This window comes from Vulpes lagopus, chromosome 4 (genome assembly GCF_018345385.1).
Source record: "Vulpes lagopus strain Blue_001 chromosome 4, ASM1834538v1, whole genome shotgun sequence".
Classification (NCBI taxonomy): Eukaryota; Metazoa; Chordata; class Mammalia; order Carnivora; family Canidae; genus Vulpes; species Vulpes lagopus.
Window position 1 is genome coordinate 100,234,521 of NC_054827.1, and position 22,028 is coordinate 100,256,548.

Sequence of the window (22,028 nt, forward strand, 5' to 3'; positions counted from 1 at the left end):
ACAAGCTTTCTTCAGTGTGGTATTAACCCTGGCTGGATGACAATAGGGCTCTTTGTTTTTATGAGTGATATCCTGATTATTAAAGTAAGGAGCTCCATGATTCTCTGTAACCACAAATATCCCAAGAATGCCTGGGCTCCGCTACCATGGCCCCTGGCCCACTGACACCCGCCTCCCGCCTCCTTGCACAATTCCTCTGTGACCCATGTTCAAGGCACTCCCTGTGGACAGCTTGAGGCCAAACACTGAAGATACTCAAGAATGTTAGAACTCTGAGCTTTACGAAGAGTGTTCTTCCATAAAACATATGCATTTTGCTAATTTGGGGGGGAAAAAAGCACTCTGAACTTGAGGAAAGGGAAGATTTTGACTTAAATGAAAAAGTTTTGGATTTAAAACTTAAACAACTTTTAATTAAATTAAGTTTTAATGAAAACAATTCTATTCTGATGGTTTGATTGGGGCTCATTGCTTTTTAGTTCTACACACTTTTGAAAAGGGGGACTGGCCATGTTTTCAATCCCATGCCTTCAAATAAAATCAAAGACACCGCCGTTATTAAAAACTCCCATTTTTATCATCAATATTATTATCATTTTCACTGGCAAAAGGCCAGTACAGGTTAGGCTAGATAACTTGCCTGACAGGGAAAGAGAGAGAAACGAACATAAACTGTGGGGCTCTGGGTCACAGAAGCAGCAAATCATACCTGGTATGGTGCTAAGCATTCCGTGAACACATTCTAACAGTGCCTGTGTTACAGATAGGGACTAGGCTATGGAGGGACCAGGATTTTTTTTGTTTTTAAATATTTTATTTATTTATTTGTTTATTTATTTATTTGAGAGAGAGAGAGAGAGAGAGAGAGAGAGAGAGAGAACGAGTGGGGGGAGGGGCAGAGGAAGAAGCAGGCTCCCCACTGAGCAGGGAGCACAACATGTGGCTATATCCCAGGACCCTGAGATCATGACCTAAGCCAAAGCCTGAGCTTAAATGACTGAGTTGCCACTCAAGCACCCAGGGAAAGGATTTGAACCCAGCTCTTTCCAAAACAAAGCCCACATTCTTGATGCTGTCACCCACCTTTCCCTACAAACACACCTCAGAGATATCAAGAAGATGCTGGAAGATGGAATTAAGACAGCAGATAGAACCCTGATGTAGTCATCACCTTCTGCCTCTAGTCCTTGGAAATTTTATGAAAAAAAAAATGTTTCCTGGGTGGCTGATTCGGTTGAGTGTCCAACTCTTGGTTTCAGCTTAGGTCATGACCACAGGGTCATGAGATGGAGCTCTGCACCAGGTTCTGCACTCTGCGGGGATTCTGCTTGGGATTCTCTCCCTCTCTCTCCCTCTCTCTCCCTCTCCCTCCCTCTCCCTCTTCCCCCTCCAGTACTCTCTCTCTCTCTCTCAAATAATTAAATAAATCTTAAAAAAAATTACCACCAAACTATATTAGCACAGGAAACACAAAGGAAACCTAAGAGGATAGAAAATCAGGATGCACAAGGTAAAGAAGGTTGGAGGAGTGCCCTGAGGTTGCCTGCAGCATAGAGGAAGCAGGAGTTCACCAGCAGAGGGACTGCAGGGAGGTGGAAACCACAATGAGCCCCAGTCCAGCCTGTGCCAGGCAGTGGGAGGGCCCAGGGCTCTGCCTCTTCTATGCAAATGTCAAATGTGGCACTTCAGGTGGCTGGTGGCACCCAGGAGGCACCCTCCACTGAGAAGACATGCTCCAGGTACAGCCCCAGGACAGCCACTACAGTCTCTCTGCCCTTCTCTCTGGAGGCTGCAGTGACTGATACCACATTCACAGAAGCTGCGGGGAATCCCAGCCATAGAGATCAACATCCAGCTGTGTACCCACAAATTCTTGAGGAAGATGAACACCATAAGGAGAAGCATGCAGTTTCACCTACCAAGCCCACAGCAGACTACAGATTAGTAGGAAGAGACCTCCCTACCTCCCACTCCCACACACAGAAAGTAAAGCTAAATTAAGTTCCCTGCTTATAACTGAGACCCCGTACCACTAGAAGTACACTGGCCACTGAGGCAGGAGAAAGTGGGGCATATCTCATCTCAGCCCTCCTTGGGCTGAGTGTCCCCAAGGGGAATTGAGCAGCTGACACTGACAATGGCTGTATAGGCAGGATCTTGCCAGGTCTGAGACCCTGCATTGCTTGCTGCACCCTTACATTACTGCTCAGGGTTGGGTGGGGGGCTATCCAAATAACTCAGCCACTGAGATAAGGGATGTGGGCAAATTCTGGACTCTCCCAGTCCTGATAAAACAACCACCACCCTCACTCAGGAGGAAAAGGTGAGTCAGTCAGTGCCTGAATTGCTCTAAGTGGAATCTTGGGCTCTGGCTTTCCAGCATCAGGGATCTGTCTCCACCCAGAATTAGTGTTTGTAAAGCAAAAACAAGACCTCAGAATGAATATAAATGCTGTCTTGGAGAGATAAAGGAGGACACAGCAACCATAAACAAGAGTCGATGAAAAAGCTTAGAAAGGAAAGCTAGAAGAGTTGCACTGTAAAACACACTACATGGATGACAGAGTGGAATGGACAGGACTGGAGGATAGCCTGGTCTTCTGCAAGAGCAAGAAGAAGGTGTAGCATCCAGACACAAAGAGAACAGACAAAAAATTAAGAGACATGAAAGATGGTGCTTGAAGCTTTACAAAATGTGTCTAGTATGAATCCCGGAACCGTATCCTCCAATAAATGAGAAAAATTCTCAAGGTGAAAAAAGATAAGTTCTCCGAAGGGAGAGGATACTACTTAAGAAGTTGGAAAGGGAAATTGAGTTTAGAAAATAAGAGGATAGAAACAGAAATAAAAAAGAACAACCATAGGGCTGATTCTTTTCAAAAGACTCAAAACCACCTCACTGGAAGATTGATCAATGAACAACAAGAAAAAAGGTGAGGTGGGGAAGGGAGGGAGGAGAAAGGGAGAGAAAACAACAGTGTCTTCAGTGAGAAAGGAGATAAAACTATACAGTAGAGAATGAAATCATGAGACCACCAGGAGAAAGAGGGCTCCTTAGAGAAATGGTGACGGTGGGAATTAGACAACAAATTCCAAACCTGGACTTTCTTGTCATATCAGAAAGCAAGGAGGGTATCAAAGACTCCTGGGGTCATGTCCAAAGACAGGGGAACCAACCCAAAGGAGCTTCTACTGGCCAAAGATGAATAATTTTAGGGGCGCCTGGTGGCTCAGTGGTTGAGCATCTGCCTTCTGCTCAGCAATGCCCAAAATCACTGAAAAATCTAACCACCAAGGAGAGACTATTAGACATCATGTGAGTCCTACCACCGATGAAACAGTAAGTACCTAGCATTCTTGCCAAAAGATCTTACTGAATCTCAGCAAGCCTCTGGATCTATGGAAACACAGAGAGAAATGTGTTAAGCAATACATACCAGATGCAATCACCAAAATCCAGACTGGGAAATGGCAGATGTGGTTTTATCAACAATTAAATCATAAGGAAAAAGGAAATGAGGGAGAAAGGGAGAAATTAAGAACCATATCATCCAACAGAATGCAGGGATCTTGATTCATGGGCCCAAACAAAGGCATTTGAACATGGATGTCAATGTTATTAATGAAATATGTTTTTATTTTTATTATTTTAAAAAAGATTTTATTTATTTATTCATGAGAGACACACACACACATATACAGAGGCAGAGACAGACATAGGCAGAGGGAGAAGCAGGCTCCATGTAGGAAGCCTGACGCAGGACTTGATCCTGGGACTCCAGGATCACAACCTGGGCTGAAGGCAGGCGCTAAACTGCTGAGCCACCCAGGGATCCCCATATGTTTTTATTTTAAAAAAACGTATGTGAGGGGTGCCGGGGTGGCTCAGTGGTTGAGTGTCTGCCTTTGGCTCAGGGTGTGATCCTGGGGTCCTGTGATCGAGTCCTGCATCGGGCTCCCTGCATGGAGCCTGCTTCTCCTTCTGCTTGTGTCTCTGCCTCTCTCTCTCTCTCTCTCTCTCATTAATAAATAAATAAATAGAATCTTTAAAAAATTAAATTAAATTAAAAATGTATCTGAAATATGCTGTGATTTTTTTTAAGTCTTCTTAACATGGAATTGGGTTCTAAAATAATCTTGAGGGAGAGGGACGGGGATATGGACAGATCAAGATTTGGCTGTGGTGACAATTATGGGCATCAGAATGATGGACACACAGGGGTCCAGGACAGCATTATCTCTACTTTTGTACTGTGTTCACAAGTTTTCATAATATAGAAAGTGGAAAATAACTAAGATAAAAACATAACGTTTCAAAATTCTGCCTAAGCTAAACATTTATGAAAAGAAAAACAGCTGTTGTAAATTGAGGCCAAAAAACTGTGGTTTCTGAGGGAAAAAAAAACAAGAAGGGGTGCTTTTTCCTCTGACTTTTTGGGAAAGGAACTGAAAGACTGGGGGTCAGGGTGGGAGGGATTACTTGTCATTATATTCCCTTTTGTACTTCTGAATTTTATATTAAGTATATGATTTTTCTGTGACAAATGAATAAAATAATTAAAAAATGTATTTTAAATCCCAAAGCTGCTATGAACTTTATGCTAATACACTTAAAAATATCTAGATTAAATGGATGATTATGTAGAAAAACGTACTGCCAAAATTAACTCAAGAGGAAATGGAAAGTTTAAATAAAAACCTACAATCTTTAAAGAAGTGGAATCAATGGTAAAACATCTACCCATAAAAAGGTACCAGGTCTCGATAGTTTTATAGGCAAAAGGTTTTATCCAGCTTCTTGGAAAATACAGCTCTTATACTGTACAAACTTACTGTTCGTTGAAAAAGCAAGTTATGAAAAGATTGGCACAGTCTGAAAATACTGATTTTAAAATTTTAAATATTTAAACTGTTTGGAAAAGAGTAAGATTGCCAAAGTGTGAGTCCGGTTGCTACCCCCTCCCCTGCCACTACTTTGCTCACAGGGATAGTGAGCCAGCTAAGAGGTACCCCACCTTCTCTCAGCTGAAGGGTTGGCACCCATGCTCAGTTTCTCCTCGGCTGGTGGCTGAGGGATTATGGCACCTCATAGGGCAAAGATGTCCTCTATTCACAGCCAGCATGCACACCTAGCACACCAGGCTAGTCTTCTGAGAGGGGAGCTCCCTGTGATACCCTTCGTGGGACTGGGACCCACGTCGTCAAAGCTCTGGCATGCCTCCCTAAGAGAGGATGAGAGGCTGGGGACCACATGCAATCCATCTTGCAGACCCAGGCTTTGTGATTTCCTTTTCCTTAGTGAAGTTTCAGGAACCCAGGCAGGCAATGTTGTGGAATTTAGGCTGATCCAGGTGGCAGTCCAGAGGGGACCCTCCTAGCAGGCCAGAAATAACACTATATGTTTATGAACTCACATATATTTAGCAATGGCATAAAATTGGGCAAAGGGTTGAATTACCTTCAAAATACTGGTTACCTTTGGGGGCTGGTGGAGGGCAGTAATCAGGTAGCGGTCCAAAGGGCACTCTAACTACACGTGTCATGCTTTATGTCTGAGTCCTCTTTCTTCTACTCATCACCTATAATCCATGACCAAGTTCTGTGGTATACTAAAGATGGCCACAACTTTTTGCTTTCCCTCCAGCAAAGTGACAAAAAGATAGTGCCTGGCCTAAGCTTCAAGGAGGCACCAGGAGCTCCTGCTTCTGAAGTCCCCCAATCTGGGCAATTGGATGGCTCAATGGTTGAGCGTCTGCGTTTGGCTGGGGCCATGATCCTGGGGTCCTGGAATCGAGTCCTGCATTGGGCTTCCCGCAGGGAGCCTGCTTCTCCCTCTGCCTATGTCTCTCATGAATAAACAAATAAAATCTTCAAAAAGATAAATTAAAAAAGCCACATGGTATCCCCTTAGCACCTCTTCTTGCTGTAATGCTCTCTTGCATCAAGCATCACTCTGATTTTTCCTGTTCTTTGCTGTCTATTTTTCCTGCTAGAATTACAAGTGCTCTGAGAGCAGAGCCCATGCTCCTGTTATGTCCTAAGAACCTAGAACACTGTCTACCACAAAGGGATGTTTGATAACTGTTGACAAAATAACACTGAATTAATAAAACAAATAGACAGTGAGGCAGTAGAAGAAATGCAGATAACACAGGGCATTAAAAAGAACCTCCATAATAAGTGACATAATGAAAAAAAATAGTTTTCTGGCAGCATTCTTACTGGTTTCTCTTAGCATCATGGGAAGTTTCTTCCTCGGTAATTTATACACATGATCTGCCTATCAAGTCAACTGACTGCAAATTTCCTTGATAATGCTCTGAACCATATAATTATTGGTTTATTTGGAATTCACTGTAAGAATATTGATCTTAATAAATTTGACATAAGAAATCAATTTAAAAAATAATTGAGAAGGTAATAAGATTGACATTAAAATAAAATAAAATAAATGCCCATTAGGATCCTCAGGAGAATTCAAGAAGACACTTCATAACATAATACAGGAACAGAATGCTATGAAAGAAGCTACCAAGAAAAGGAAAGAGCTTTCTGGAAATCATGAATGCTGAAATGAAACTGTTCAGTAGAGGGTAGAGAAGATGAGTCAAGAATATCTCTCAAATTTTCAGAAGAAGAAGAATCAGAAAATGTGGGAGAAAAGATGAGCAACGTGTATCATAACTACAAGGAGTTCCATAAAAACAAACAAAACCAAACCCAAAGGAGAAAGAGCAGAGGAGGAAGAGATTATCAGAGAGAATACAAAGAATTTTCCAGTTGGCTTACTCAGCACCAAGCAGCAGGAATGAAAAAGACCCTCACCCAGGTCCTGTGTTATGAAGACCAAGATTTCAGAAGACCAAACATACAGGTAAGATTCTAAAAGCTTCCAGAGAGGGGAGAAAAAAAACCAAAAACAAAGGTCATCCACAAAGCAGTGGGAATCAAAGGACATCAGAGAACAGCAGGGCAGACTCTTTCAAGTTCTGAAAGTAGATGATTTCTAATTGGAACCCTGGGGAGGGCAAGGTGAACATGCTCCCAGGAATGCCCAGTCTCTTCTGTGTGCCTGCATGAGCCCTGTGCTAGGAGCTTTCTTGATGATGTGCTTCATATAAATAAGGGGCCAAAGACTTCTGAGTATGAGTCAGAAATGGGAAATGGAGATAAAAAGAAGGGAAGAGGTACTCCCTCCCTGGGCCCCACAGGACAAGGATGACACGGAGTCCCCAGGCCAAGTCACCGTGATGGAAACATATCACTGAACAACACAGATGCAATCCAAAGATGAGTCAAAACTGATAGAATTCAGCATGGATGGAGCAGCTGGGAGACACGGCGTGGAAGTGAAGGAAATCATTTATCATGGCAGGCAGGCCACAGAGACTGGCTCGGGTGATGGAGCAGATGTTCAGGCATATATTCTCTATGTAGAGAAATGATAATGACCTGAAGAACTAGAATCAGACACAGGAAATAGAAACCCTTTTGGGAGTTGACACAGTGCTTTACTGTAGTCTGTTCTGTATCACTTGCATCTTTAACCTGGGGTGTGTATTACTTCGATAAGGTTTAATGTGCTTCTTTGGTTCTGCAATTCTGCTAGCTCACAGGCAGTGAAAATCAACTCTTATGACAATAAGCAAAGTGTAGAAACCATCTAAAGGGGCTTTAATGCAAGGTTGATTGGATAAACATCATTCTACTCACACTACCGAATTTGGTGCAAGTGAAAAAGCCTCCAACACAACTCAAGGAAAATAAGTTGCACAACATATGTACAATTGAAGATTATGCAGGTAAAACCAGAAACACACACAGAAGAATTGTGTGTGTGTGTGTGTCCGTCCATGCATGAGCCCAAGCTTAGGGAGAGGCTGGGAAGGAAACATACTCAGCTACCTGTGATCACTTGGAAGGATGGGAAGGAGCCAAAGAGTACAGTGGCTTTATCTGTATCATGTGAATGCTCTATGAGAATTGGTATAAATTATACACAAAAACCTTTTTCTTCACCTTGGGGAGCTTCCTGCCCACTGTTGGTCAAGGGTTCTTTGCTTGCTTTTTGCTTTTGTTTTTAAAAATATTTTTATTTATTTGAGAGAGAGAGCAAGCACAAGCAGGGGGGAGGGGCAGAAGGAGAGGTGGAAGCTGACTCTCTACTGAGCAGGGAGCCGGACATGGGGCTCCACCTCAGGACCCTGAGATCATGACCTGAGCCGAGGCAGATGCTTAACCAACTAAGCCACCCAGATATCTCTCTCCTCTTCTTTATGACAAATGTCAATAAATAACAAGATAACTAAGTGGAATCTGGACAAACTGAACACAGGGGAGGTTAGGGTGGTGAATGATTCTAAGGAATATTGGAATCCTCCTACTTTCATTCATCACAGTTCCTGAAAATGTGTGTGAAATTCATAGACGAAAATTTGGATTTATATGTTATTGCAGAGGAGGGGTCCATTCCCAGAGAACTATAGAATTTCATAAAAATCCCTAATTATGGCTGCTTCAAGGTCTGACTCATGTGGACCAGGAAACCAGACAGGTGGAAGAAAATCCTTGTTCTTCTGCCCTGGGACCTGGGGATGTCTACACAGGCACCTTCCTGGTCACAGGTCACTGATGTCTCCATGGGGGCCTGGGTGCAGGGCTGGATAAAGAGCATCCCATCTCTTGGCCACGAAGGCATGCCAGGTGGGCCTGGGCTGCTCTCCAGCAAGCACTGAGGGCTATCAGGTGGGACGGCCTTGCCCATCCCTCAGAAAGGGAGCCGAGGTAGGGCCAATGTTGGGTAGGAGGAGGTGGGCAGTGGGTCAGGGCTGAGGTCCTGGGTGAGCTTCAGGCTCTTGCCACTTTGAATGGGTGCTCCCAAGAGCCTATACAAAGCCTGCAGCAAGGTGGTAGGAAGGGGTGGGAGGCAGCTCTTTCCCTGGCCCTAGGTGGCCAGGGCCTAATGGCTCCACAGACCAAAGACCAAAAAAACTCAGTGATAACCAAGCAGAAGGTTGCTTGCTCTTGAAGACAGTGGGTGGTTTACTCAGCCTGAAAAGCAATCCACAGGGAGGGAGGGCAAGGCTCTGCTTTTAGTTACTTCAAGAAAAGGGTGAAGGGATTCTTATCAGCCAGGGTAGGTGGAGCTAGATGCAATGAAGGCAGGACTGGTCTTGTGGCAGAAACCTCCTAACAGAGGTGCCCATAGGCAGGCTGGCGTTCTTTGAGAGGTAGTCAGTTTCCCGTTGCTAGAAGTAAGCAAGTACATTCTGGATAAAGAATCAGAAGACCCAAGCCTCAGATTAAGGCTAATGTTAAATCCCCATCGAACCCAGAGCTTCTGTAGTTGGGCAGGGCTTTGTGGGCATGCAGCACAGCCGTGTTAACTGCCACCCTCATGGATGGATGCCCACAACCATTTCTCCAGCCCCTGAGGTCACCGCTTGGCCTCCCTTCCCTTTACCTCACTCAGTAAAGGATTCCTCACTGGATACTGGCTGTGGTCCCTGGAGGGCCCAGTGCTGCTTCTAAGGCCAGGCTGAGGCAGGGGGCGCCCATGGACCAAAGTCGCCTTCCAAACAAAGCCTTGTTCACCCTCCTTGCTCCCATGGTGTGAACATGGCCCAGTTTGCAGGAGCAGGACATCCAATCCAAAAACAGGTTCAAGATGTGGGCTGGCAATTTGGCTCTGAAAGGCCCACTTCAACATGGACCTGTCCCCTGTAGGGTTTCTGACAGTGGTCCTCTGAGAAAGCAAACTACCACCAGAGGGGCACTTCCTATTGCAGCCTATTTCCTATTTCTATTTCTGGAAGGCAAGAAGAGCCCCTACTTGAGGAAACTGCTTGGTTCCTAGGAAGTTATTTTTAATACAGATTTGAAAAAGTCAAAAGAAAAAGAGAAAAATGCTGAAAGTAGCTATGTAAAAATTAAAAACCTGGGATTTGAAGACCTTCTGGAAGGTTCCTCATCCTCCTTTGGTCCATGCTGGTCCAGTGGAGGACAGTGCTCTGAGAGGCAGGCAGCTGAAGTCGGGGCGGCTCATAGAGCGGTGGGGTACTGGAAGCAGCCCGCTGATGTTTGCCTGAGCACCCCTCACCCTCCGTGGCTCAGAAGAGTCTCGCCAAGAGTTCTTGGCCTGAATTATCTAGTAGTTTGTTCACCTCTCCACTTTCCAGGGAGCCTCACCTCAGCTGGCAGGACAGGTTTTTCCACTCTGACTCAGAAGAATGTGCAATGATGTGTTTGTTCACACAGATTGCCCCTCAGCCCCAGCCTAGTATCTCACTGACCCTTGTTCTATCAACTCACACTCTCAGCTCTTCCACACTTTCTAAATATCTCTCTTGTACCACAGGCAAGCTGACTGCTGGCAGTGCTAATAAGGTTGCAACATGCCTTCCTGAGACACGACTGTGCCACACAAACACAGGATAGGCATCACACAGCACACACACAGCACACACACAGCACCGCCCCCCCCCCCCCCCGCCCCTGCCTCGGCCCCACTGTGCAACTGGTGAGATGCTCCCACCTTCACGGGCTTTGGAAGGGCTAGACATGCTAAACAAGCATAAGGTGAACTACACAATCAAAACAGGTATGGGCGCGAGAAACACACCTAGTTCATATCCATATGCAAACAAAATGCTATTACCCAAAACCAAAAGTAAAACATGAGTTCTCTCCTGATTTTCATTAACGTTTGGAGCTTTTTCTAAACTATGTTTGGAAGCCTAATAATAACCTTGTCGTTTCCAAAGCATGTTGTCTTCCAAGCATTTTTAAAAGAGAGAGCTTCTAAAAGGGAGAGAGAGCTGCTCCTCCATTGACTATAATTTGAGTCTTATTGGTTTGCTTTATGGCAGTCAATTTTCCTTAGGTGTTACTGGAAGTTGGGTGTGTGATAAGCTTCCCTGGTGTGTGGTGGGTGCATTGGGGTGATGGGAGGGGAAGCAGGGCTCCCTGTGTTCCCAGGAGGTCTGGGGAGAAGGTAAGCAGAACAAATCTGGCTCATTTGGGGGGACACAGCCCAGAAGGTAGATGCAGCTTTATGCCTCATGGAGCCAAATACTCCCCTATTTGTTCTAGAAAGAAATTAGGAGGAAAGAGGCCAATTGAAGCAACGTTGGCTTTAAAAGTGAGCATGAAAAAAAAAAAATAAAAAAAATAAAAGTGAGCATGGAAGTGTGCCAGTTAGATTGTAATCACAAAACATCAGTATTTAAAGAGGCAACACTTAAAAAAATAAATTGCAGCGTTAGTCTTCTGGCTGTAAATGTAATGCAAAACAAAATAAAACAAAACAAAAAACGGAGCACATGCTCAGTGTAGAAAACATAAACCCTACAGATGAGCAAAGAGCAATGGCTGTAATCTCCACGTGACTGTGCTACCCTCAGAATGTCACCTGCCTGCCAAAATATAAAATATATTTACATTTTGTGAAAATAAAGCCCAGACATGCAATGTCTTAAAATTGGGCCTGCAGAGCTTTGGGGTCAAGGTGAGGGCCGGTGAGTGGGGTTCACCAGCCCCACCACTCACCACTGCCCATCAAAGCAACTCCACTGTGAACTGTTACATAGGCTCTAGGGAGGACTTCATGCTGGCTGCTTAAATAAATAAATAAATTAATTAATTAATTAATAAGATACATATTTTTTCAAAGGATTGATGCCCACCAACTCTCATCACAGCAGATTGAGTGACAGGTACTGATCCTTCACCTCTGTCCATGTCCACAGCCTGGCCAGGGCCTCCTTGTGGATGGAGCTCTTCATTTGGGCTCCTCTACGTGATGTGCTTTGGCCACGGGTAATAGCCCGCCATTCTGGGGCTCCGCAGTAAGGTATGTTTCTACTTTCTCCACTTGCATCTCTGCCACTGGCAGGGGGACAAGGTCCCCTGCCCATCTGCTGGTCTCAGCAGGATGGGAATCATGTGCAGCAGAGCTTCAGACCTCAGCATGCAGCACAGCCCCCCAGCCACCTACTGCTGTGAAGGCCAGAAACAAATAGTCACTGGTACATCCCACTGAGATCCCGTGTCTGTCTGAAATCAGGGTTCAGAGAAACTGAGCCACACAGTGGAGGTCACCCAGTACTAACAACTGAATACAGTCCTGATTAACCCCACAGGCAGGCTCTTGAGCCCCCACTACACTGTGTGAATCCCAGAAATGTCCTCCCACCCCTTCCTGCTCAGGGAAAAGAAACACAATCATCAACTACCTGTGGGTTCTAAACAGGGCAGTGACAGAAGCGCTCATGACTCTAGCTAACATGCTTTAGTAGTGGCTCCTTAACCTGGAGCCAGAGGTAACAGACTTAACATTCTCAGAGTCTAGGAGGTCTGGTGGAGGCCCCCACAGTGCTGCTGTTCCCCTGTGGAGGAGACAGGCAGGAAGGGCGGGTCCTCCTCTGCTCCCATTCTTCCACTGCGTCGGTGGGGGGAGGTAGTTGCAGAAGGCCAGGAGGGCCCTGATGTCTGGCCACCACAGCAGCCCAAGGCCAGCAGGAAGGGAGTGTTGAAAGGTTTCATCTCTGAGGATCCCAAGGTGGAGCTCCCACCCTCAGCTCCTCTGCTACCACCTATGGTACCTTTCCACTCTCAGAGTTTGGGCATAAATTTGCACTTCTTCATGGAATCCTCATGAGAATTCAGTTACTAGTATAATTCCTTAATAGTGACTCTAATTCCGGTAATGCTGAGCCACAGGATAGAACTTTCCAGTGCATTTCAGGCTACTTTCCTCTTATCTTCTTCAACCCTGTGGTTTGTGTGTTTTGTCTCCACACAAACACCTCCCTCACATCAGGGATTCATAAGACATTCCCTCCCTGTGGGACCCCCTCCCTCCAACCCCCAGCATCTGGAACAGGACCCAGTGGGCGCTGCATGATTCGCATAGGCTCCTGTACCCTTGTGTGCATCCTGTGGCTCAATCAGAACAGAGTAGTGGGGAGTCCTGAGATTCCATTGGGGAAAGAAGTCCCTACAGCAAAAAGATTTTTCTGAGCCAGCTTCTTCCAACCTAGTGGGGAATCTACTGTAGGAACAGGGTAAAGTCTAGACAGATCTCGAAGGGAAAAAAACTGGGAGCTGGGGAGTATCAATGCATGGCCTCCTAGTGCACATGAATATTTCCTGGTTATCTGTGTGATCTCAGGCCCAGAGGCAGGTAGGTAGACCAGAACCTCGGCATGACCCGGGAGCCCATTAGAAACAGACTCTCAGTGCTCCCAGACTTACACAGTGAGAATCTGTATTTCACCAGATGACCAGGGGACCCAAGTATATATTGCAATTTGAGAAATTCTGTTCTAGAGGACCCAAACAATTTAGAGCAGTTGGGGTCAACCGGGGTCCCAGTTACACATTAGAATCATGGGAAGGAGGTGCAAAACTTAAAAAAAAAATGCCCATGCCTCCCCTTCCCTCCAAAATGCTGCTCTAGTGAGTCTGGGGGGTGCCTGGGCATTGATAGTTTAGACACCCCCAGATTTCTGGGGGCAAGGGTGGAGACCTACTCATTTAGATCACCAACTCTTGACCAGGAAGGGGATGGGGCAGATGCCCTCTGAGGCTTTTTCAGTTGCCACAGTCACCTACCCAGTAAGTCCCAAAGTCCCAGCCCCACCCTCATTCATCAGGATTGCTAAGAGGAGAGACAGGTACAATGGTAGAGCTGGAAAGTATGGGAAAACAGAGCCACTACTCAAAAATCAGATATCTTGTTCTACAGTAACTGAACAGAGTGTCTGCTGAGCCAGGTACAATGTTGAATCCCCAGCTTCATCGAGGGTACAAACACTTGGCCCTTTCCAATCCAACATACCGGCCCTCTCCAACCCCACACAGTAGCCTAGACTTTAAGGGTGAGAATTCTAACATGAAGATAAGGTTCCAATTGCAGTTCCACCATTTATAAATTGTTGACGCCAGTGTCTAGGCATCTCTCACTCTCAAGTTCTTCAGCTATTAGAAGGGGATAAATGACCATTTTATAGGTCATTGTGAGGATTAAAGGAGATTATTTCCGAAAGCACTGAATCCAGTGCCTGGTATGCACTCAGGGCTTACACATTGACATTGGGTGTGTCATCATCAACAACAGTGACAATGCCATCCTCTTAACTCGTGTTGATAGTGTTAAAAGTGGTTCAACTCTAGCAGAAACCCAGCAATACATATAAAAAGGCTTAAAAGTGTTCAAGCCTAGTAATCCCACCTCCATAAATCTATTTTAAGATTTATGGAAAAAGCATGTCTAAAAAGATGGGAATGGGATGCTTTGGGTAAGAGTCAGCAATTAGTAACAACCAGACTATTCCCATACAGCCAACAGGGCAATAAGGACTAGGTCCATCATTTTATACAGTATTCTCACATAAGATGATGTTTTACTAGATCATCCAATCAAGGTGACTGGTGAAGTTAGGAGAAAAAAGTATAGGATATTAAACTATATACACTATAAAATTAAAACAAAATCCCTGAAACCCAGAGAAGCAGACTGGAAGAGAACAAACCAAGCTTTTAGCATGCTTGTGTTTAAGGGCAGTGAGACCCCTGGTGATTTTTTTCCCCTACTTCTCTTTTATTTTTTTCCTTTTTTCAGTTTTTCTTTAATAAACATATATTATTTTTATATTGAGAAAACAAACCCAAATCTCCATTAAAACAGCTTTTAAACCAATGTGAAGTAACGCCCTAATTCTTAAGATTCTTGACTCCATCATAAATTTTGTCCCACAGCCCCTCAAAGTTTACAATTTAAGTGAGAATCCCAAGATATATTTCATAATGAAATGTTCACCAAGCAACTGGCATTTTTTTAACCTTGGGTTGAAAACCCTTTGTTCTAGACTCCCCACAGGATGCAAACGGCAGGTGGAGCCTGGCATGCCAGGCTGACTCTGCTCTTACCATTGCGAGTCTCCATGGCACGTTTCGGACATACAGTTGACCCCTCTGGCCCCACACACCAGTACATGCTGGGCGGTCGTCGAGACATGCCAGCCATCAACTCTTGGGTGGCTGCCCTCCAAGTCAATCCTGGCCAGGGTCACCGCCGCCACCGCTGCCGGGAGGATGGATGAAGCCAGTGACACACAGTCATGGCTGAGCAGAAAGTTCTCTCATTCTGGTGGTGAAAAATATCATAAAATCAGAAAGTTTTTTCTTAATTGGCAAGTCCCTTCTCATAGTCCTGCATACATTTACCATTTATATATTGCACCTTGGTACTCTTTCTTCTTTGCGACATTCTTCCTCACATTCCATCTGTCTAGACACGCCCATCAGGTGAAGGCAGTGGAAGGACAGAGATCCCCCCCCACCCCATGGAACATGTCTAACCTAAAAACAGTCCCAAGGAGCACTGGGTGCGGGCATCTGGGTTGTTCAATTGGTTACGCATCTGCCTTCAGCTCTTCAGCTCAGGTCATGATCTCAGGGTCCTGGGATTGAGCCCTGCATCAATCTGCTTCTCCCTCTGCCTCTCCCCCTTGCTTGTGATGCTCTCTCTCTCAAGTAAATAAATAAACAAAATCTTAAAAAAAAAAAAGGCATCTGGGTGGCTCAGTCTGTTAAGTGTCTGACTCTTGATTTTAGCTCAGGTCATGATCTCAGAGTCATGAGATCAAACCCCATATTGGGCTCTAAACTGATTCTCTTCTTCTGCCCTTCCCCACCCCCACTCTCTCTCTCTCTCTCTCTCTCTCTCTCTAAAATAAAATAGTCTTGAAGAAACCCCAGCAATTGCTGACACCCACTGATAAAGGGTTCAGTGACTGTTCAGTCAACACATGAACGTTGTCCATTGCACAGTGTCATCAGTACAACTAAATGAAGCTTTGGCTTTCAGGGGCTCCACACTTCAAGCTGGGGTGGGGCAGACACACAACAGATCACAATACAAGGCTTTCCCTTTGCCCAGAACAAACTCTTCTGGAAGCCCAGAGGCAAGCAGACAATGATCCCAAAGAGAAGGTGTCTGGAAGGCGTTGGTACTGGTTATGAAGACAAAGCAGTCCGAGCCCTGGGGAATAACGGACAGGAGCCATATGCATTCTGCCTGCCTGGGGACATTTGGCCATGGATGGAAGCATTTTTAACTGTCACGGCTTGGGGTCTAGGGCACTACAGGCATCCAGTGGGCAGAGGTCAGGGCCATTACTGAACATCCCACAATGCACAGAGCAGCCACCCACAAAAGAAAATGATCTGGCCCGAAGAGTTCCAATTATGGAGAAACTTTGAGTTGGATTAAGATTACCTCCTAGTTCTCTAATGAGTGAAAATATCAGTGAGGGAGACAAATCATGAGAGACACCTAACTCTGGGAAATGAATAAGGGGTAGTGGAAAGGGAGGTGGGCAGGGGGTTGGGGGTGACTGGGTGACGGGCACTGAGGGGGGCACTTGGGATGAGCACTGGGTGATATGCTATATGTTGGCAAATTGACCTCCAATAAAAAAAAATAATAATTAATTAAAAAAAAAAGATTTACCTCCTAAAACTAACTTGGCTACCATAACCACTAAGCTAGTGTGCTGCTCGCTCATGCTGGGTTCCCACTGAGCCTGGGGGAGGGGTCCCCCAACACAGGTGCCCATCCTGCGATGATGATTAAATTTCTAGAACTGCCTTGAGGGCAAGACCCTGGTCCAGGTGAGGCCTGGCACAGGATAAATCACACAATGGGAAGGGAATTAGTATGTGAAATGCATGTGTTCTATGGGTCTTCATATAGAGACTACACTAGGCATAAGTACAAGGTCATTAGTAACTACCCTCTGAGACAGATAACTCTGAAGTGCAGAGTTAAAAAAAAGTTGAGGTCATGTAAATCATGCTTAAGACAACATCGAAAGGAAAAAAGCATAATCTGGATGTGAAAGGCTTGGACTGTGTCACGTGTCAGCAGGGTGACTTCAAGCCGAAACCTGTGTGTCTCAGTTTTCCCATCTGTTAAAAAGAGACATGCACCCTCTCACCCAGGTGACCTCGCAGGGCTGCTGTGTGATTTCAACTAAGGTAAATTTTCTGTAATCACTTTCTATAACGGCCAGAGATGGGAGGTGGTCCTCACCTGTAGTATTAGCGGGAGGCCTGGTTGACCAGCAGGGTCTCTCCCACGGGCCTTCTGATAAACAAGCTCAGAGTATCACCGCTGGAGGGAGATACACCATCTCTCCAGTGAGCAGGCTCTAGAAGATGCCCTGAACAGTGTGGGCACTGAGCAAGCTATGGAATGAGGCGGGGCGAGCACTGGAGCTTTCTCAGCTTAGATCCTGGAAATCAGGCCCAGGCGGGCTGTACTCCTACAGGCAGAGGTGGAGCTAGAAAAACCCTGCCCCAGAGGCCTTGTCCATTATGAGCCCTCACCTTTCTGAACCAAGGAGTGAGAGGTTTAAGGAAACCATCCTTAGGAAAACCTGTGTTTGGAGTCTGGGAGCCTGAAAAACCCAAGGAGGAATGATCAACCTGGACAACATTTAGGAGACCATCAAAAGCTTTCTAAATTGTAAAATATGATCAGGAAAATCAACTTGAGACAAGAAGTCAGAGGAACAGCAAAACAATCTGTTTTAAAATAAAGGCTCTAAATCCTGCAATAACATTCAGATACCAAGGAGCACAGGGGCCATCTGCTTTCAAACGTCTTAAAATCAGCTACCACATCTACCCAGTACCACCTCAAAAAATCCAAATGCTAGTAGACTTGCCTTCTGAAAACAGAAGTGTCTTACCATAGAGTGCTTTTAAGTTTTTTTTTTTTTTTTAAATCTTTAAAATATTTTAGGCCAACCCTCGGCCAGCATATTTTGTTCCCCTTTTCATTTTCAGTTTCCTTTTGAAAATCTCTTTACCGATGGAGGATTTTACCACTGGCACAGTTCTTCAACTGTAATTTGTATGTTGGCTTAGACTCTAAGGTAGAAGGTTTAAAATGAGGTAACTCAACTTTTGCTCAATCTTTGCCCTCAAACGGATCTTTGCTTCTTCCTGCTTCTTTTGGGCTCAGACCAATGCAACAAATCATGGTTGTAAGTTACATGTCTTCCTTTCATTGTGGTGCATACAGCCTTAAGAGGACTTCAAGAGGTTTTCTGTAATAATTTTAATACTTTTTAAAACCTCACCAATTTTTCATTGCTCTTTATGCGTGCAGTAATGAATAAAACTGAATGCTTAATGAAAAAGAGAAAAGGGGAAGCTGACATTCATCCCGCAAATGTTTTTATTGGGCCCTTTCTATGAGGAGTGAACTCCATGTGTTCATGAAACTTAAAGCTGGTGGGAAGGCACAGTTAAGTAAGTGCTTGCCACAAAATTTCTGACTGAGGAGAAATAGAGGAGACCCTGGACCTGCTTACTTGTCTTTTCAGGAGGCTTGGAAAGGATTGTCAGTACCAAAGAGCTAGAAGACACTTGCAAATGAGCATGTCAGCTCAGATAATCCAGTAATTCTTTTTAATGAAAGCATGGTAGAGATGGTTGGCCCATAGTCCTTGACAATCCTTTGGCACTACTAGCCTCCTCTGACCACATACGGGCTTGCCTACAGAATGTGTGTAATGGATTCATGGACTTCAAAATATCAAGGGGCTGTGGACCAGAGAAATGTGTAGATCTCAGTCCTAGATGAACACCCAAAGGTCTGGGGACAGAAGCCCTTCATGAGTCTGAAACCACAAACAAGTTAAGACTGTCCATTCGCCACTCAATCCGTATGCCAGGGTGTACTGGGCACCTCTCGGACAGTTCTGGGCGTGAAGACGCAGCAGTGAGCCATGCTGGTGCCTAGGAATGGTCTCTGACCCCTGGAGCTCCAGGAGAGTGCCAGGCAATTAAAGAAGAGAGCAAATAGACGAATAAGGACCATAATACCAGTGGAGACTCCAAAGGACAGCAAGGGGGGGGGGGATGTGAGAAAGAGGCTGGGCTTACAGGGGGCCTCTGGCAGTATGAGGAGTCAGGGGTCAGCATGTAGAGGCCATATGCTGAAGAGCTAGCTGGGCCATGGTGGCTGGTGGGGCGGGGTGGGGTAGAGGGGGGCATGAGCAATGGCCAGGTGGTTAATGATGCCGGACTCCATATCAACTGAGGGGAAGGATGTGTCCTGGGTTTCATGCCAATCACAAGGAGAAATTATGGCAGGGTTCTAAGCAGAGGATTGACACATTCTGATTTACCTATTAAAAAAAAACACCACACACTCTCTGGCTGTCACATAAAGAATTGGAGAGGGGAGGATTGTAATCACGCCGGAAACAAATGCTGTACCTTGGACTAAGGTGGAGACAATGAGAAAGAAAGGTTGGACTCAGCCAGACACATAGGTAAGCCCAACAGAACTTGCTGACGGTTCACAGAATTCAAGGGATGAGGGTATGGGATAGAGGGAAGGCGAGCAAGTGAGCTGACTATGGGCTCATTCCCTGACCCCAAAACCTCCTTTAGGGACAAATCAGATGTGAGATTTTTCTGTTTTCAATTTTTTTTTTTTTTAATTCTTCAGGGACGGAAGCAAAGATAATTAGAGTCAAATCACAAAAGGCATTTCATGTTAATGTTGTCCCAAATCGCACCTCTCCTAGCTGTCCCTTTAGTGTCTGGGTACTTTGTTACCAAGCTGAGTGGCCGGCACACTCTAGAAAGAGCGTATTCACTGAGAGCCTTGCTAAAACCTCAACCACAGGCTGCTGTTTTCTCTACCTCCCCGACCCCTGCTGATGTGTTCCGGGAGGGAGAAAGCTTCCAGGCCTCCAACCGGGCAGGGGCAGGTCGAGCTGGCCACAGGTCCCCAAGTTCTCCCTGGCCACCTCCCCCTGGCCCCCACCTAACCGGGCTCCCCTCCTGGCCCCTTCTGGGACCTCTCGCATCTCTGCACCCCTGCGGCGGAGGCGGCGGAGGCGGCGGAGGGAGGCGGCGGAGGGAGGCGGCGGAGGGAGGCGGCGGGTTCCCCCGCACCGGCGGGAGCGCAGGAGCCCGGCAGCCCAGCCCGGCGGCGGGAGGTGCGGGCGCTGCTCCCCGGCACACACGCACGCACCCTCGCCCGCTCGCGCTCGCGCTCACACCGGCCCGCGCCGGCCCGCAGCAAGGAGCTTTCCGCAGGGGCGGAGGAGAGCGTAGTCGCCCGGCTGCGGGCCGGCCTCACTCGTGTCTCTCGCCCCTTCTCCCGGCCGCGGCCCGCGCGGGGCTGCGGGGCTGCGGGGCTGCGGGGCTTCGGGGCGGCCCTCGGGGCCCCGCCCCCTCCCCCACTCCGCGGGGCCGGGGCCTGGGTCACCCGCGCCCTCGGCGCCCCCCTCCCCGGGCCACCCGGGCGGAGCACGCGGCCGTCCGGGCGCGGAGGGGGCTGCGGGGGTCCCGGGCGGGGCGCGGGCGGACGGGCGCTTACCTGCGGCGGCGGCGGCGGGGCCGGGGCGGCGGGCGGGGCGCGCGGGCCGGGCGGGGCGGACACCAGCGGGCCGGGGCCTGGCCGTCCCCTGCCCTCCGCCCCCTGCGCCTCCGGCCGCGCGCGCGGGGGCCGGGCCGGGCCCAGACGCACTTCCTCAATCCTGCGGCCCGCGGGCTGGCGGAGAGCGAGCGCGGGCGGGGGGGCTGCCGCGGCGCTGCCGGCGATCTGCACGCGGCGCCTCAGTTTCCCCAGCCGGAACCCGGAGGTGCCCCGATGCCCGCCCCGGAGGCCCGTGAGCCCTCGCAGCGCGCGGCCCCCGCCGGGCTGGGGGCCCTGCCTCCTCCTGTCGGGGCAGGCGCAGCCTCCAGATCGGTCGGTTCTCCGCTCGACCCAGCGTCGTTCGCGGCCCCTGGGCTCCGGAGCAAGACCCAGCGGCGGACCCCTGGCTTGTATCTGTTAGGCAGGGCCTCGCGGCGACTGTGTAAAAGGCAGGGGATACTCTTACGTACAACTCCGTGCAGGGCAGGATAGAAACGGGTATCTTTTGGCTTCAGAGTTTTGCAAACGGTGCCCCTTCCGGCACAAGAATTTAATTGGGGCTGGATATATGAAGATGCCACTGTTGGGTGAATCATTTTAAATTCTGCGGGGAGTGAGTAGGTAAAACATGCTGGAATGTTGGCCGTTTATCATGTTTCGACCCAATACGTACGTTCATCACCCGACGGAGACCGTTATCCGACGGCATCACAGAGACGCACGGACGTGCAGCAGGCATCGGACCTGGCTCCACGTGCCGGCTCAGTAAGAAGCACATGGTTCTGCAGCCCGCAGGACCCGCACCCTAGACCTCTGCTGCGCTGCGACTGGAAGGCTCCTCGGATTTTAGCGCAAGTCGGAGACTCGCCACCACCCTCACTGCCATTTCAGAAACGCCAGGCAGACGCAGGGCCCCCGCACGACCTCGAGGACACTCTGAGCAGTGGCCCCTGGGCAAGGGCACCACGGGGCAGCTTCGCTTTGCTCCCAAGAGGCTGCGCCTTTAGCTCGCCGGCCACGGAACGCCCTTTGCAAAAGGGTGGGTGCGGTTTTGCAATCCTGTCCTCAATATTTTGGTCCTAATTCCAGTATTCAAAAAGCAGCAATGTGATTGCTACCGAAAAGTCCCTAATAATTTGCAGGGCGTGGCGTCGCGGTGCTGAGTGAGCCGGGCATTCGCGGTGCGGCGCCTCCGGGGCGCGCGGCCCGCCATCTAGCGGCAGCACGAGGAACAGCACGCGGGGGAGAGGGGCGGCGGGAGGACCCTGGAGCTCATGTCCAACGCGGCCTGGGCGACTCAGCGTCTCTTTCATTCATTCATTCATTCATTCATTCATTCATTCATTCATTCAATTTTATTTTATTTTATTTTATTATTTTATTTTATTTATTTTATTTATTTTATTTTTTATTTATTTTTTTATTTTATTTTATTATATTTATTTTATTTTATATTTTATTTTATTATATTTATTTTATATTTTATTTTATTTTATTTTATTTTATTTTATCTTTTAGATTTTTTTATTTAAATTCAGTTTGCCGGCATATAATGTAACACCCAGTACTCAGCTTCTCT

The 22,028-nt window shown here is 47.2% G+C and overlaps 1 protein-coding gene across 1 annotated transcript in view; it reads right to left on the minus strand.

Moving 5' to 3' along the window:
• Positions 1-20,443, minus strand: part of LRRK1 (leucine rich repeat kinase 1) — a 124,263-nt gene extending 103,820 nt beyond the window's left edge. Inside the window, exons 1-2 of the mRNA XM_041752952.1 lie at positions 20,411-20,443; positions 14,932-15,148 (exon numbers count right to left, since the gene is read on the minus strand). Coding sequence (XP_041608886.1) covers positions 14,932-15,028 — 97 coding nt within the window. The 5' untranslated portion in view covers positions 15,029-15,148; positions 20,411-20,443. The remainder of the gene's footprint in view (positions 1-14,931; positions 15,149-20,410) is intronic.
• Between the last annotated feature and the right edge of the window lie 1,585 nt (positions 20,444-22,028).